General features: G+C 26.7%; 1 protein-coding gene across 4 annotated transcripts in view; it reads left to right on the forward strand.

The window, feature by feature from the left end:
- The window catches only part of LOC122859577 (alpha-tubulin N-acetyltransferase-like), a 103076-nt gene that overhangs the window by 23726 nt on the left and 62146 nt on the right, over positions 1-17204 (forward strand). For 3 of the 4 annotated variants that reach the window (XM_044163248.1, XM_044163247.1, XM_044163250.1), the window contains one exon: positions 13851-14022. In XM_044163248.1, the coding sequence (XP_044019183.1) occupies positions 13851-14022 (172 nt within the window). Of the gene's footprint in view, positions 1-13445; positions 13740-13850; positions 14023-17204 lie in introns of those variants that run through there. The other variant, XM_044163249.1, reaches the window with a different exon arrangement.

Consider the following 17204-nt stretch of genomic DNA (forward strand, 5'->3'; position numbering starts at 1 on the left):
CATTTTGATTTTACTTCCATACATCAAAAAAAAGTTTTATTGCATTTACAAAGAATTTTAAAAAGTAACCAAATGATTTGATTCGTATTATCTCAATTAATTCCTCAGCCATTCGGCAAAATTATTTCAATTTATTATAGAAAATATTGTTAAGGAATTAATCTAGACTACGAATCAATTTATTTGGTTACATCTTTTCATTAGATATTTTCGCCAAATTAATTAATATACAAGCTATTGGCAAATGTTGTTAACGAAAAGAATGTAACCAAATAAAGTAATTTATAATCTAGATTATTTCATATTAGAATAAAAATTTGTCTCTGTCAGCTTGAGTCCGTGGTCAAAAAAAATTTATCTATTATTTGTTGACGACTTTTTTTTCATTTAGATAAAAAAATATTTATTCATTTAATATATATCAGTCAATAGTTGTTAACAAGTTATTACTAATAATTTTTAATAAAGGAAAATTTATTTATTTATTTATTTATTCATTTATTCAATTTTGATGTACCCAGCGACTTCACAGCCATAAAAGGGTTACAGAGTCAAATCGTAGAAAGATTCTACAATTTAGCAGTAATAAAATTGGAAATATTATTTTACAATGAACTAATAAACTAATATATATAATACATGAATGACAATTAATAATCGATGCATAATTTAAAAAATATTCATATAATGCGTGAATGAATAATTAATAATTACTAAAACAATGCTTAGATTGACAATGATTAGAAATTAATGTCATTAAAATTAATAGTTAATAATTAATATTTAATATTTAGTATTTAGAATCCTTTTGAGATGCTTTGACACAATCAAGAATAAATTGGGGGAAATTGATTCAAACGACATTAATTTACTGAATAATAACGTGTGTCTGCATACGTTATTAGCTGTGTTTATCATATTAGTTAGCGGAGGTTGAGATGATGATACATATGATCCGGATGCGGTGTAGAACGGTGACACACTACGTAATTTAGTAGATAGAATCCTTATCCTAACATCAGATAAGAGGTCAGGACAGTCAACTACACCTGTTAGAAGTTTAATAAAGAAAATGATTATAAGTGTGTCACGATGAACCGAAATTTTAGACATGTCTGCAAGTCGGATTAAGGTATCATTATCACAACCTCTATCAAAGCACAAAGCTTGCGTACGATAAAGTAAGTACTTCATGAACCTTCTCTGAACTTTGTTAAATAGGGCTAGTTGTTTATTAGTACGTAAGTAATAAACGGAGATACAATAGTCTTTTATTATTTTATATATTAAAATAAATAAATATAAATTATGACTTACCGTTTATGTACCCAGTATGTCCTCCCGGTATATAATGGTTTTTGAAATGAAAAGCACATTTCAATCTTGATTCTGACCACACTGTATTTGTAATAAAACTTGTCCACTAACCTAGGATTAAACAACGCAAAACATTCACTCTTCGTTTTCCTTCGTTCTTTCTAGTATAATTTCGTGTAGTAACTAAACTTTCCCATTTTTCCCGGGGAACATTTATCATGAATTTTCTATCACCTTCATCAGTTATCGACGATAGATTTAAAGATTTTCCTTTATCTGATGTATTCAAAGTTGAATTTAAACTCATGTCATGATCATTATAAAACTCCACACCAATTTTTTGTAAAAGCTCTGTTTTTATATTAAACCTATTGCATACGACGAGTGTATGTAAAGCCTCAAATTTTTCAGGTTGAAAATTTAATTCTTCGCAAATGGTTTTCCAAATTAGTGAAGTCATGACAGTTATTTTTCCATCTTCACTGATTATTTCGTCACTATGAGACAATAATTTTTCTTTTATTAAATAGTGATCGAGTGTCACTGGTCTTCTGCGTTCAGACATGATTAAAATGTACTGATGGTGAAATTGTATAATTTGGATTGGAGAATCATTTTAAAAAAACGGTTATCAAATCATTACATCCTGATAAAAAAATTCATATGATTTTCAACGTTGATGGATCATCACTGTATAAATCAAGTGGGAAACAATTTTGGCCAATTTTAGGCAAAGTTTACTGAAAAGATGATGTGTATAAATCTTTTTCTATTGCATTGTACTGTGGCGTGGGTAAATTATTCAACAAAAAAATAAATAAATATGAAAACGATATCTTTAAAAAATATATTTTTTTATTTTTTGAAATTGAGTTCATGTTACGACCTACGAAATCCTGGAATGAAAACGAAATGTGTAAAATTTAAAAAAATAAATACTGGCTAATGATTCAACAAAAAAAAAAAATGAATGAGTAGAAAAATAATACTTTAAAAAACTCATATTCTTCTTTTATTTTTTAAAATTCATTTCATTTTATTTTAATTTGAGTAAAAAAAAATTATTTTATGTATTATTTTAACTTGACCAGGTCCTGCTCAGGATTTGATCAAGATTCACATATTCAAAATTTGATATGCGCATCAGGTGGAAAGTAGAAAAAAAAATTATTTAATATATTATTTTATCTTGTTCAAGACCTGGTCAGGATTTGATCAGGATTTTTCTATTCAAGATATGATAGTGTTTTCCTGATGCTATCCAGATCAGGTGAAAAATAAAAAAAAAAAAATTATTTTTTATATTATTTGATCTTGGTCAAGTCCTGGTCAGGATTTGATCAGGATTTCCTTATTCAAGATTCGATAGTGTTTACCTCATGCTATCCGGATCAGGTAAAAAGTAAAAAAAAAATTATTTTATTTATTATTTTCTCAACTTAGATTAAACTAGATCAAGAATGTATGAATGTTTAAGAAGACAAATTTTTTTTACTTTCGATAATCACTGCTGTATGGCTTTAGAATTTTACACCAGAAGCACTAATTTAAAGTCCAAGTGATGTCAATTATTTATCTTGAAAATGTATTATTCTAATAATTTATTGAATCTATAAGTAGAAAAACCAAATTGGTAAACCAAGCGTGGAGTAATTTAAAATTATTTTTATCAAATTAATGAATTTATATGTCATTGGATCTAAAAAAATTGGTTTTTATTCAGATTTGGTCAAATCTGAAAATGTATAATAATCTTTATCTGTCCAGGTCTGAAATATGGCAGATGAAATCAGGTCTGATTTGATCTGCTGATTTTTCCCTGGGCAGTCATATGCTGTGTTAATTGTATGGAAAAATTAATTATTCATTCGTCGTATCTAAAAAATTGTCAATAGGCGAATTTTTTCTCTTGATTACCAGGAGGTGTCGCGCAAATTTCAAGCCTTTAGGGCCAAATCATTTTTTTTTAATTTTTAAACCGGTCTATTATGTATATATGTGGCGTTCTTAGCCAAACCACGAGGTTTGCAGTCTGACCCTCTGCGATTTCACTCATTTTTTGATATGTTGTAGATTTCTGCCTTAGAAAAACCCGTATTTTTTTTTCTTCAATTTTTGGGGGTGCCACCATTGAATTTCAAGATATCTCAAAAAGCTCTTTTTTTTTGGCTGAATTTTTTATCACAGATTCAAGGACGCAAAACAAGTATTTCAAGCCCTTTAATAGAATGGGCACTCTATGGAAAGTATTTTTTTTCGATTTTTTCGGCAGCAGTAGATGATTCACATTTGCGTCTTCAGCTGAGTGGTATTGACAGAGGCACTCAACACTTTGATATCCGGTCCTGATCAAAAATTGATTAAATTACGTTATTTCAGAAAGCCTGATTAAATCATGATCAGGATTTGATCAAGATGCTTTTATGCAATCAATTTCAAGCTAGCTTGATCAGGATAGCATCAAGTAACCTCAACACATCCTGAAGAAGGGCAACCTGGTCACATCTTGATCAAAAAATCATCTAGTTAAATATTCTAAAATAAATACATTTTTTGAACAATTCTTCCTGTTCAAGATAGCATCTTGATCATATCCTGAATTAGTCTACCTGGTCAAACCTTGATCCGAATTTTCTCAGTCTTATCATATTTAAAATATACAGCTGATAACAGCTCTATATAATATTTCTTTTATTTAATAATTCATTTCAATATGTATCCATAATTTTTTATTACAATAACTCTAACAAATAAATACAAAAAAATTTTGTTAACGCATTCGTTCCCGGTTGAAAATTGAAAATTTTCAAAACTTCGGCGAAAGCCTTTGTGGTTCCTACAGCTCTGAGATCAGAAACATTCAATTTATACTTTTTTTTTAAATTTAAAAACGCCAAAATTATAAAAAGTTTTACTAAGAAAGAGAAATTAAGTATCAAAATATAGTGAAAGAAAAAAAATTGTTTATAGTTTTGATTTTATTCTTTAAACAACAATATTTAAAGTGTCAAACCTCAATATTTTTTTTTTTTTCAAATTATGTAACAACATAAATACCGATTTTACCGATCGAGCGAGCAAGGTAAAGAAGGTTTGCAGCATAAACGCGAGTCGTTCTTAAAAAATATGAAAAACCGAATTGACAATAATTGTTTAGGCATTGCATAACTTTTGAACAAATCAACGTAGAAAAATTTTATAAAGCTCAAAAAATTCTTAATTAAATTTCTAAGAGCCACACTGTTTTCATAGAAATTGTAAAAGCAATCCTTCATGGTTATTTTTTCATTATAAGATAGTGCGTAGTACTTATTGTTATAAACAATTGTTGCTAACTCATTAATTCGAGCTCGAAGCGATTTTTATCAAGAGAGTGTGGCTCTCGGTATTCGAAAAACCAACAATTTAAGACAAAATTGAAGTTTTTAAGTTCAATTTTTCAAAAGTTACACGAAATCTAAAAAAACGTTAAATTTGTTTTTTCGTTAATTAACAAATTTCTAACAATAGTGAAAAAAGTTTTATTCCTTAATTAGATAAATTTTTTAATGCCAAGTATTCTGGCAAAAAATCGCATCCATGATTTGTTTTTAGTTTTCTTAATAATCCGTCTTAAAAATTTACCAATAACCTTCTTTTGTTAATAATAAAGTGATAAACAATTAAGTAACTTTTTATCATATCCTTGATTATAGTATTTTTTCTAAGGTTTAATTTGGTCCTAGTACGAACTTTCTATCTACTTTACTTTAGGAGATATAAACGTTTTTTCATTTGGTCGTACAAGAAACAATACTAGTAGGCTTACGCCTACGTAAAATTCTTTCGTACTTAGCATCTTACTTGAAAAATACAGGACAGTACACGATTCAAAATTACAGTACTCAAACTTGAAATTCAAGGGTCAGTACTGGAATTTTAGTTCATAGCGTACTTGGAATGTGCATGAAATTCATGTTTTTTAAAAAAATATCCAGTAAAATCCAAATATTAAGCATAATATATTTAATTTCCAGTACACAGTAAAAAAAAGTTGGTAAAATTAACAAATTCAGTTTGTTAATTTAGGTCTACAAATAACTGTTTGTTAATTTTACAAATATTTGTTTGTAAATGAAATTTACAAACAGTTGTTTGTTAATTTCACCAATACTTTTTGTTAATTTTTTTTTTTTTTGTACAAGCAAAAAAATTAATGTATATTCATTTTTCATAATATTTTTTGATACGTAAATTTTATTACTTTTCATATAACCAAACAATGAAATGATTCTCTCTGTACATATGAATATTTATACAATTATTATTTAATCAATTACAAAATTTACAAAAAATAATTTGTTACAATAACTAATTTTTTATCTATAGACTCGTTTATATTCTAATTTTTTGTATGAGGTAAAGTGATAACTTCATGTATACATAGTTCAAAAGTATTTTCAACAATATATCCTAAGCATGATGGTGAAATACCTTCTGTCTTCCAACTTTGACAAATGATATAAAACTTTAAATTATGTGAAAAAATCATAAGAATTTTTCCGAAAGTTGGAAAACTATTAGTATTTGATGTACAAATAAATTTTTGTATTATCAAATGTTCACCTCGAATATCAACACTATTACCTATAGAAATATAATTATTTGAATTTATATAAAATGTTTTGTTAATAATATTACAAAATTCACTTGACTTTAAACTTATTATTTTTGTGTTGTTAATTTTTGGTTCGTCTTCAGAATAGAGTTTTCTATTATTCCCCATAAGATTGGAGCATACTTTTTTGATGACGATTAGCCAGTGTATGTGCTATGTCTTTGAAATTTTTCAACTTGTATACGAAACTTTCTAAAAATCCATTTTTACTTTCGTATCTCATGGTCCAATGAATTCTTAGTGGTCCCATTTTATTTATAATCATTGGAAGATATGTTATCAAATGATCTTTCATTATCAATGATGAATTAAATTCATTAATAATAAGACTATGATGATCTTTAATTAAAACTGTTAGTCTATCTAACATATCAAATCTTATTTTTGGAGCAAAAACAATTTTCATAATTTCTATTAAGGCCAAACAATACCATTGGTTCCAAGTGAACCCTAACCTATATTTATCGATGGAGTAGAGTGGGTATAAGCAGAGTGAAGCCATAGATGATTTTTACCTCGGAAGTGACGGAACCTTCTTGTACCCACTCGATACGGTGAGCTCGGAAGTGACGAAAACCTCTTATACCCACTCTATACGGCGAGCACAAAATGTCGGACTAATGGGACCTCGGTGGCTTCACTCTGCTTATACCCACTCTACGATGGAGCAGACTGTAAGTCCCAGAAGAAATTGGGCCCATACATCGGCGCAGCCAGTAAAATTTTTACCCCAAATCTATATAACCATGCTTTACAACATATAGGGTTTCATATTGTTACGTTTTAGGGTTAAAATGAAAGATATCTCTTTTCTATTTTAATTAATAGATCTTTATTCATTTGCTCTTATATTTCTACTACTAACTTAACTCTTTTCTCTCATCTCTATTCTGTTACTAAGGTCGTCAATTGTTCTTAACTTATTCTATTGTCTGTCTTTGTCTATCATATGGGAGGAGGGAGCGATTAACTTCATATTCGTAACACTACCCTCCGCCCAATGAAGATTGTCGTCCCGACAATCCGTAACCTACAGCTCAAGAATGTTCAACAATCCGATTGTATCAATCAGATCCCTGACCACTGGGGATTCTCGAGTTATCCTAAGATGTTGTTTAGTATTTACTCACGGTTCAGGGGAAAACCCAGTGTAAAAACCCTGAACGAACAACATTTACAATTCTATTTTATATCTACAGTTATTTTTGTTCAATCAAGAATATCTTTATTCTATTTATATCTTCTTTTATTGATTCATTCTTCTCCTAGATACCTGACGATTGGCTGTATTTATCATTGCAATTTAATTGTTCCTCCAAGTAATAATATCAACCTAAATAAATAAATTAAGAAAACCTAAAAAAATATAATTTGCATAATTATGGTTATTATTTATTCGTTTTCAAAGCGTCCTTTGAAAACAAACAACATCAATTATCATTTTTACTAGTATTTTAATCTGTGGTGTATATCCATCAATAACCAAGTCACATTCATGCTCTTATTCAGGCCATTGATGAGAATTTCTCATCAAAGGGACAACACGTCCACTATGATTCCGAGGAATCATGCCAAGGCAGTGACCAAAAATTTACCTAGGATTTTATTTATTTACTTCTCAACCTTATTTCCTGCCTGAAATAAGGAACCTCAGTCCATCGAGGGCCATTTTTTACCTTTAACCTTGTTTCCTACCTGAAACAAGGAACCTCAGTCCATCGAGGGCCACTTTTTTTTTTTTTTTTAATTTCTCATCTTACTTTTACTTAAAGTAAGAATTTCCAATCTATTTTTTTTATTATTTAATTTGATTACAAACATACTCTTATTTAAAGTATGCATAAATTTTGTTTACATGTAAACCACTTTATCAATTTTATTTTAATGACTATTTTTATTTATATTACAACTTTGTTTTGTTTTTATCATAATAATAATTATTTTTTTTGAAATCATCATTATCAATAGTTCTTTCATTTTTATAATGGTACTCATAGGGTTTAAATCTTGAATTGAAATCTTTTTCTTTTTTTTTTTTATAAACTGAATTTGTAACGGATAACAATTCACTTGCTCTTTCAGCTGCTTCATATAAAGATTCTATTCTTTCTGAACGTAGAGTAAATTCAATTCGCGAATTGTGAATTCCATTAATGAATTGGAGACATGCTATACGGTCGCGTGCTTCACTTGGTAGGTTGTAATGTGCTAAATTAGTTAATTTTCAATTTCTTCTGCGAAATTCGAGAAATCTTGGTCGTATCTTTGTTTTAATCCTAATAATTGATTATAATACATACGAGAAAATTGTCTTTCATTAAATTTTTTGTCCAGTAATTCTGTTATTTTATCAATTTGTTTTAATTCATTAGCTGACAAATTTTCTAATACTATTTGAGCTTTACCCCTTAATGACGATGCTAATTGAGCTGCTTTTTCACTTTCATTCCAATTATCATTTTCTACGACAATATTAAAATGAATTTGATAGAGATTCCACGAGGTTAATCCGTCATATTCATTGAGTTTAATTATTGAGTTGTTACGTGTAACGTTTGTTATTGAGTCATAATTTTTATTAGTGTTATGCGTATTAGAATTAGAAGTTGAAGCCCCAATGTTTATGTCCGGTAAGGATTTAAATTGACTTATCTGGATATGAGGTGAATTTTTCGGGAAAATATGTTCCGATCTTATTGTTGGTTTATTTCTACGTTCTGAGTTACAATTTGTTTGAGGTCTTATTCGAGGTTCACTGGTATTTGTAGAGCTATTAATTTCTCGAAATAATTTAATTGTCTCTTCTCTTGCTATTTTCCGTGATTCTTCTAATTCTCTTCGTAAAGATTCTCTGAACACTGATATTTTCTCATCGAACTCTTTTTTTAAAGCTTCCACATCTGATTTAGACATTTTTTTATTTAATTATTTATTTATTTTTTTTTTATTTTTAATATTTGTTACACTCAAATATTAATCACTTTTTATTTTGTTTTATATAATGTTATTTAATTTTCTTTTTATTTTTAGATATTTTTATTTTGTGAGCGTTTCACTATTTCAAATAAAATAGAATTCGATTTGATTAATTTAATGAATTTATATTTATTTTTTATATTTTCATTCTATTATGTAATATTTTCCTTCTATTTTATTTTTACTTTTTTACTTCTGACACCAATGTTACGTTTTAGGGTTAAAATGAAAGATATCTCTTTTCTATTTTAATTAATAGATCTTTATTCATTTGCTCTTATATTTCTACTACTAACTTAACTCTTTTCTCTCATCTCTATTTTGTTACTAAGGTCGTCAATTGTTCTTAACTTATTCTATTGTCTGTCTTTGTCTATCATATGGGAGGAGGGAGCGATAAACTTCATATTCGTAACAATATTTTTTTATTTGTTGAACAATATATGATATGCATAGAACCCAATGTTCAAATGCAATCAATTATAAATTGAATTATTTCTTCAATCATGCAGGAATTTTTTCATCATTCAAATTGATTTATCATTCTTTCAAGCGAAATAAATTATATATGCATACAATGACAAATTATAATGACGTCTAAAACTTGGGAAAGATTGAAATATATATGTGAATTTATTATATTTTTTACATAATTAATGACAAGAATATGTATGTAAGGACAAATACAATTTCTAACTTATCTTTAAATAAGCTATTAGGGAAATTAAAGAGCATGCACGATTATATCGTATAAGATAATCTGATCATGCCAATTCTACAAACATAAAAAAGTTTGTAAAAATACGCCTTATAATATCAGTAATTATGAAAAATAATGATTAAGACTATTGTAATTTTCATATTATTAATTACAGGAATATTTATGAATGTATGCATGCATATGTATACAAATACAATTGTTTTTAAAAGACCAAAACTTTGTATCATTTTTGAATGACATCATGCAATATAATTTTATATCATGCAATTTCAATAAATATATATATGCATATATAAACATATTGATTATATATATTTATTCATATGTAAATATTGAAACAATTGGTCCCTTGATTTTATTTCTTTTTCGCAAGTTTTTTTTAGTTTGCATTTTAATGTCTGCAATAGCTCCTTTATTGTTTTTTCTACTATTTGATTCTTTGCCACTATTACTATCAAAATCATTTTCCAAAATATTATTATTTCTTTTGGTTTAATGAAATGTCTTTAACAATGAATTATTTTGTTTTAATTTACATTTTTTAATATTCTTTCTGAATCCACTATAAGTGTGATAGATGTTTGTACATCCAAAACAACAACTCAATGTTAATTTTGGCCCTTCAAGTAAATGATGTTGAAATCGCAAATGAGAAAAAAAATTAGTTATAATGTGAGTGTTAAACGTACACTTATTGCACTGATACGCCATTTTATTATCACAAAAAACCTTAAATAATATTTTCAAATTATAATTATAAAATTTTAACAATTAAAGTTTTTAATATCTCATAATAATATTGACTCACACTGTATCTCATTCAGTTAAGTTTCACAAGTTATTTTTTACACCAAAAAATACAGTTTTTATTTAATATTTTAATATTTTAATTTTTTCTAAAAAACGCATTTCCATTTGTTTAATAGAAAGATATAATTTTTTTTTCATGTGATTTAAAATCTGCACATTGTAATATTTTACAAAATAATCTTATTGAATTTCTAAAGATTCATTTTGCACTTGCAATCATTTGTTTTTTTTTCTTTTTATATTCAGTGTATTGAATTGATTATCATTTTATAATTTTGTTTAACTAATTTTATACTATTTTGAGTATTAAAAATTAACAATTATTCAATGGCTTATTATGATCAGTGAATCAAATAACTAATATATTAAATCAAGTGTTTAGAAATATTATACTATCATAATATCTTTTTTTTTGATAATCAAGTTTATATTAAAATTTCTTGAGAAGGTCCCAACAGTATCATCGTTTTCTAAAGATATAAAATAAAATTTTAATGTACTATAAAAATTATTTATTAATTTATAAATTATTAATACATAAAAATAACTCTAGAGTTTGATTGAAGAGCAAGAAGCTATTGCTAAAAACTAATTAATGTTGATTATTCAAAGAATATTATTATTGATTATTGTTTGATTCCAAATTTGTTTTTGAAATATTAATTTTTGTCTAAACTTCCTTGGCAGTGGTTGTGCAATTACTCTTTATTTTTGAAAAATAATTTTGAAGAAATGTCCAAAAGTTTTTTAAGTCACTATGAAAATCTACATGAAATACATAATGTGCTTTGAAAAGATAGCTGATTGCTTTGACAACATTGATTGTTTAAAGCAATATAAATTCACTATCAATTTCAATATAATATTGATGTATAGCTCGTTTAGTTGGGCCCATAGCAATTAATTTTGGCTGAGAACGACCTTGATTTCGAGAGGATTGCAAAAGAGTTCCTGACTATCGGCAGAAAAAAAAAAATTAAAGAAATATATAACTATAAATTGATCTATGAGTTGACGATATTATTATTTATTCCATGTTGAGGTATTGCTGTTTTTCTTTTTCGGAACCGTCTACTTGTATTTCCCAAGGCATCAGAAATAAAACCACATCTTGTTTCAGGATTATCAAATTGTTTCTGTTAAATTTGTAAAATAAATATTCATAAAATTAAAGTTAAAATTAATTTATTAATAAGTTTGAAAAAATTTTTTCATTGAACTCACATAATCAAAATTTAATAAACCAAGCTTTGGGAATACTTCAATAATTGCTTTGGCACACTGAACTTTTTCTTCATTCCAAAGATTTCTCTGGGTTATTTTTTTATGTTTCAATAGTTCACTTGCCACAATATTGACAACAAATTTTCTACATTTTTTTGTTAAATACCCTAAACCATTGTATGATTTAAATTTTTCATCTTCATATAAGTGATTAATGAGAAGTTCTTTCAATTGCTTGATAAAATAAAAAAATTAGATATTCAGTAAAATGAAAGAAAAAAAACAAAATACAATTTAAATTATTTCTCAACAACTTACTTTAGCTGAAACCTCGTCACCACTTATTTTTTTTTTAACTTTGGTTTTTTTTGGTAAAGGCTCTTCGTCATCATTGGCATCAATTGGTTCATCTGATGGTACTGGTATAACATCAGCACTTGTACTACAATCAGCATGCTTTAATCTATGAGTTTTTGTAACATTAGCAACTATATTTTTAGCTGAAAAAACATCACATAGAAATATAATGTCAACAAATAATCAATTTTTTAGTTAATAATTTCAATAAAATAAAAAAGCAAAAAATCCTTACATATATCTGACAAATTGACTATTTTCTGTCTAAGTTTAATTGTCAAGCTATGACCACTTGAACGTATAAAATTACACAATATATCTTTATGAATTAAAACATCATTTAGATCAGTCATCTCAATTTCTTGCTCGTCAGGTAATGCAAATATTTCATATACTTTAAAACTGAAAGAAATATATATGAATCAAACAAATTCTTAACTAAATTAAACAAAATAAATAACTAATAAACCTTTGTGAATGATATCAGCATATATAAAATGCTCTGATAGCTGTGCTCATTTTTTTTCATTTTCATATTGAACAATAATAAAAACAGATGGAGATGACACTTGCTCATTCGAGAATTGATATTGATCAGGAAATTCTTCTAATCCATTGATTTTCATACAATATTACTTGATATTTAACAATTAATTAATTATCAAGTAAGTAGCTTCGTGAATATTGTCAACAAGCATATTGTTATCAAGTTATTAATTGAGAATCAATTAAAAATATAAAACAACATTTATAAATAATCTTGACGGGATTTATAGATCACTCTAAATTCATTTACTTGATGAAGTTATTGAAAACACCAATTATTTATTTATTATAATTATCATTTCATAATTGTTTATTTGTTTTTAAAGAAAAAAAATACTTCACGTGTTGTCTATGATCAGCTGCTTATAAAAACAGACATCGTCCGACTCAATCAGACCGTATGCAAGATGGCTGTATTCGTGTGCATTTGTGTTCATAATTTTGCGCATGCGTATTCTACGCAATAGTTACAGGCGGGAGATTTTATCAAATATTCTACTTATTTTTACATTAAATCTTCATTTATATAAAAGAGTTATAAAAGAATTACGAGTTGATTTAACACAAAAAAATTTGTAAAATTAACAAACGGAGTTTGTAAAAATATTTTACAAATTTTTTGTTTGTAAATTTAACAAACAGAGTTGGTAAAAACATTTTACAAATTTTTTTTTTGTAAAATTAACAAATAAAATTTGTCAAAAGATTTTACAAATTCTTTTTGGTAAATTAACAAACAAAAATTTGACAAATGACTGAAGTCTACAAATTACAAACGAATTATCAACTTTTTTTTACTGTGTACAGTACTCGATTATTAATATAAATTTACATTGAAATTCAAGTTTTTGTACTTTGAATTTACGAAGAACTTCAGTTCACAGCACGAAAAATTGAATTTCACACGAAAAATCTTGAAATCTAAAATTATTCTTAACAGTGTAATTACTATATTTTTTTTCTATTTAAATATGTGCGCAAGTCAAGTCTCGTGTCAGGCTTGGTAAAACGATGGACACTAGCTTGACACAAGGCTATGTTACAAGGCTCGTATGAGGTCGGAGATAATCAACGGGCACCAGCTTGTGTCAAGCCTGTGCTCCGAAGGCTTGATAGCTACCAAAATGCAAGGCAAATATTTTACTTCTAATTATTGAAATGAATTACAGTTACGCATGTTGAACAAATTATTATCGGACTATCGAAAACAACATACATCTATAAATATTTTTCTATTTACAGAGGACTAGGAAGTATTCTGGGGTTCCTTAAAACTGGTTGGAAGAATCTTTTTCTGTTTGATGAGGCAGGACTTTACCATAAACTGCGGACCAAATGTGTTCTAGACTTTTATGTGCACGAATCAAAGCAACGTATGGGGTTAGGGAAAATTCTTTATCAACACATGTTAGAGGTAAGTTGATTATAAAACAATGTCTTCAAAAAATGGCTGAGCCATTCTTTTGGTACACTGAGAGAAAAAGTTGCTAAAATATAACAAAATTTTGCTTGAAAGTTTTAGGCTTTGATTTAAAAAAAAAATGTATTAAATTGAGCATAATATTTTTTAATTAAAGCAATTTATTTGCTTTAATTTAAGACAGTTTTCTTTTTATTTAAGAGAAAAGAGAATTAATTTAAGAGAAACTTTGCTAAAAAGGAAGCAAAAATATCCTTTAAATCAAGCGAATAAGCGGTCTAGTTAAAACAAAAGTTGCTATAATTAAATGACATTTGATTTTATTTAATGGGTAAATCGTTTAATTTAAGGATAATATTGATTGAATTAATAGAAAATTGTTTTTATACAAATGATGAATAAATTTATTAATTCTTAAAAAAAGCGATCTAGTTAAGACACGTTGCTAAATTGAGCGACATTTCATTTAATTTAATGGGTAAGTCGTTTAACTTCGAGGAAATTATCGATTAATTTGAAATATGAATCAATTTGCAGAGCGCTCATTTACCATTTAACTTATCGTTTAATTTAAGGAAGTTATAGATTAAATTAATAGAAAATTGTTTTTATTTTTGATTGAAATAAATGAAAATTATTTTTATTTTCAGGACTCATTTTTTATTTACATTTGATTTGGTCGAGTTTTCGAACCTTTCCTGTTTAAACCTTTAAACCTCTGTTTAAATTCCATATGCGTTACCCCCTGAACCATCGCGCGTTAACGTATCAGAGACAAAATTATAAGGCCCTTGAATCAAAAGTTTCATCACATCCCGATAAGCTGGTTGGTTTTATTTTTTTTACATGTAAATTTTGTGTTTAAATTTTTATTAATACATCTTTCTGTCACTTTATTTAACTAGCTTAAAGGAAAACAAAAAAAATACCTATCTCACTATAGGCACTTAGTTATTTTATTTTAGATGTCTTCTCGAAATAATTAGAAATAAATATTCAACTGATTTTGAGAAAGAAAAAATTTTTACAATATATGTATAAAATATTTTAAGAAGACATCTAAAATAAAATAACTAAGTGCCTATAGTGAGATAGGTATTTTTTTCGTTTTTCTTTAAGCTAGTTAAATAAAGTGACAGAAAGATGTATTAATAAAAATTTAAACAATTACATGTAAAAAAAATAAAACCAACCAGCCTATCGGGATGTGATGAAACTTTTGATTCAAGGGCTTCATAATTTTGTCTCTGATACGTTAACGCGCGATGGTTCAGGGGGTAACGCACTGGCTTTTAAAAGTATAGGTTTAGATAGGTTTAGATTAGGCAGAGGTTCGAGGCTCGGTTAGGAAAAAAAAAAAAAAAAAAAAACAATTAAATCTTCAAGTGTAAAATAAAATAAGTCCTGAAAAAAAAGGAAAAATAAAAAAATAATTTTTTTTTTTATTTTCATTTCTTTTAATCAAAAATAAAAACAATTTTCTATTAATTTAATCTATAACTTCCTTAAATTAAACGACTTAACCATTAAATTAAATGAAATGTCGCTCAATTTTAGCAACTTCTGTCTTGATTAGATCGCTTTTCTGCTTTAAATTGATTCAGAATTTTTTTAAATTAATCGATAATTTCCTCAAGTTAAACGGCTTACCCATTGAATTGAATCAAATGTTGCTTAATTTTAGCAACTTGTGTCTTAACTAGATCGCTTTTTGTTTTAAATTGATTCATAATTTTTTTGAATTAATCCATTTTTCTTTTGTATAAAAACAATTTTCTATTAACTTAATCAATATTATCCTCAAATTAAACGACTTAACCATTAAATTAAAAGAAATGTCGCTCAATTTTAGCAACTTTCGTCTTGATTAGAACGCTTTTCTGCTTTAAATTGATTCATAATTTTTTCAAATTAATCGATAATTTCCTCAAGTTGAACGACTTACCCATTAAATTAAATGAAACGTCGCTCAATTTTAGCAACTTGTGTCTTAACTAGATCGCTTTTTGTCTTGAATTGATTCATAATTTTTTTAAATTAATTCATTTATCATTTGTATAAAAACAATTTTCTATTAATTCAATCAATATTATCCTTAAATTAAACGATTTACCCATTAAATAAAATCAAATGTCATTTAATTTTAGCAACTTTTGTTTTAACTAGACCGCTTATTCGCTTGATTTAAAGGATATTTTTGCTTCCTTTTTAGCAAAGTTTCTCTTAAATTAATTCTCTTTTCTCTTAAATAAAAAGAAAACTGTCTTAAATTAAAGCAAATAAATTGCTTTAATTAAAAAATACATTTGCTCAATTTAATACATTTTTTTTTAAATCAAAGCCTAAAACTTTCAAGCGAAATTTTGCTATATTTAAGCAACTTTTCTCTTAAATGCAGACATTTTTTTTCTCAGTGTAGTTTATCTGACAGTTTATTAATGTTTGAATCTTATAACCTTGCTTCATCGCTCATAAAATATAGTCAAAAATTTGATTTTTTCATATCTACTGATTTAAACTCTTTTTTCAATCACCCCAGAGGTCCTGACTTCTGATATCAGGCCGCCACATTGTTTTTTTAGAAGACGTCATTTTGGTTTTTTGGAAGACGCCGTATTAGATTTTTTATTGACGTCATTTTTGATTTTTAAAAGACGCCATCTTGTGTCACTTTCTATTATTATTATTATTATTGAATAAGAAAATATTTTTTCTAACCGGGATTTGAACCCAGACTTTTGGCATGAAAGACTAGCACGTTATCCATCGAATCAAACAAAACATGATGCTATATCCTCTTAGTAAAAATATATTCCTTCGTATATATTATCATAACAAAAAAAAAAACCTAGTTCTTTTTACAAAAAGAAGCGTCAAGTACTCGGAATCGTTCAGCTATTTTATTTTTTTAATACAAAAAGATGTGGAACAAAAAAAAGTCAAGAATGAAATATATTTCTAATGTATATAATTAAGTCTTAACTGTTGACAAATCTTTAAACTTGACCCTACCTGGTTCAATATATATTATATATAAATATGAAATTCAAATTGGGAAAACTAGGTTTCTTTTAGTTATGATATCACATCTTTTTGTAAAGTTTTAATAATAATATATTTTTTTTCATACGTTGAGGAATTAGTTTATTATATATTCTCATGGAGTTTTATAAGGA

Source organism: Aphidius gifuensis, linkage group LG6, assembly GCF_014905175.1.
Source record: "Aphidius gifuensis isolate YNYX2018 linkage group LG6, ASM1490517v1, whole genome shotgun sequence".
NCBI classification, from domain to species: Eukaryota; Metazoa; Arthropoda; class Insecta; order Hymenoptera; family Braconidae; genus Aphidius; species Aphidius gifuensis.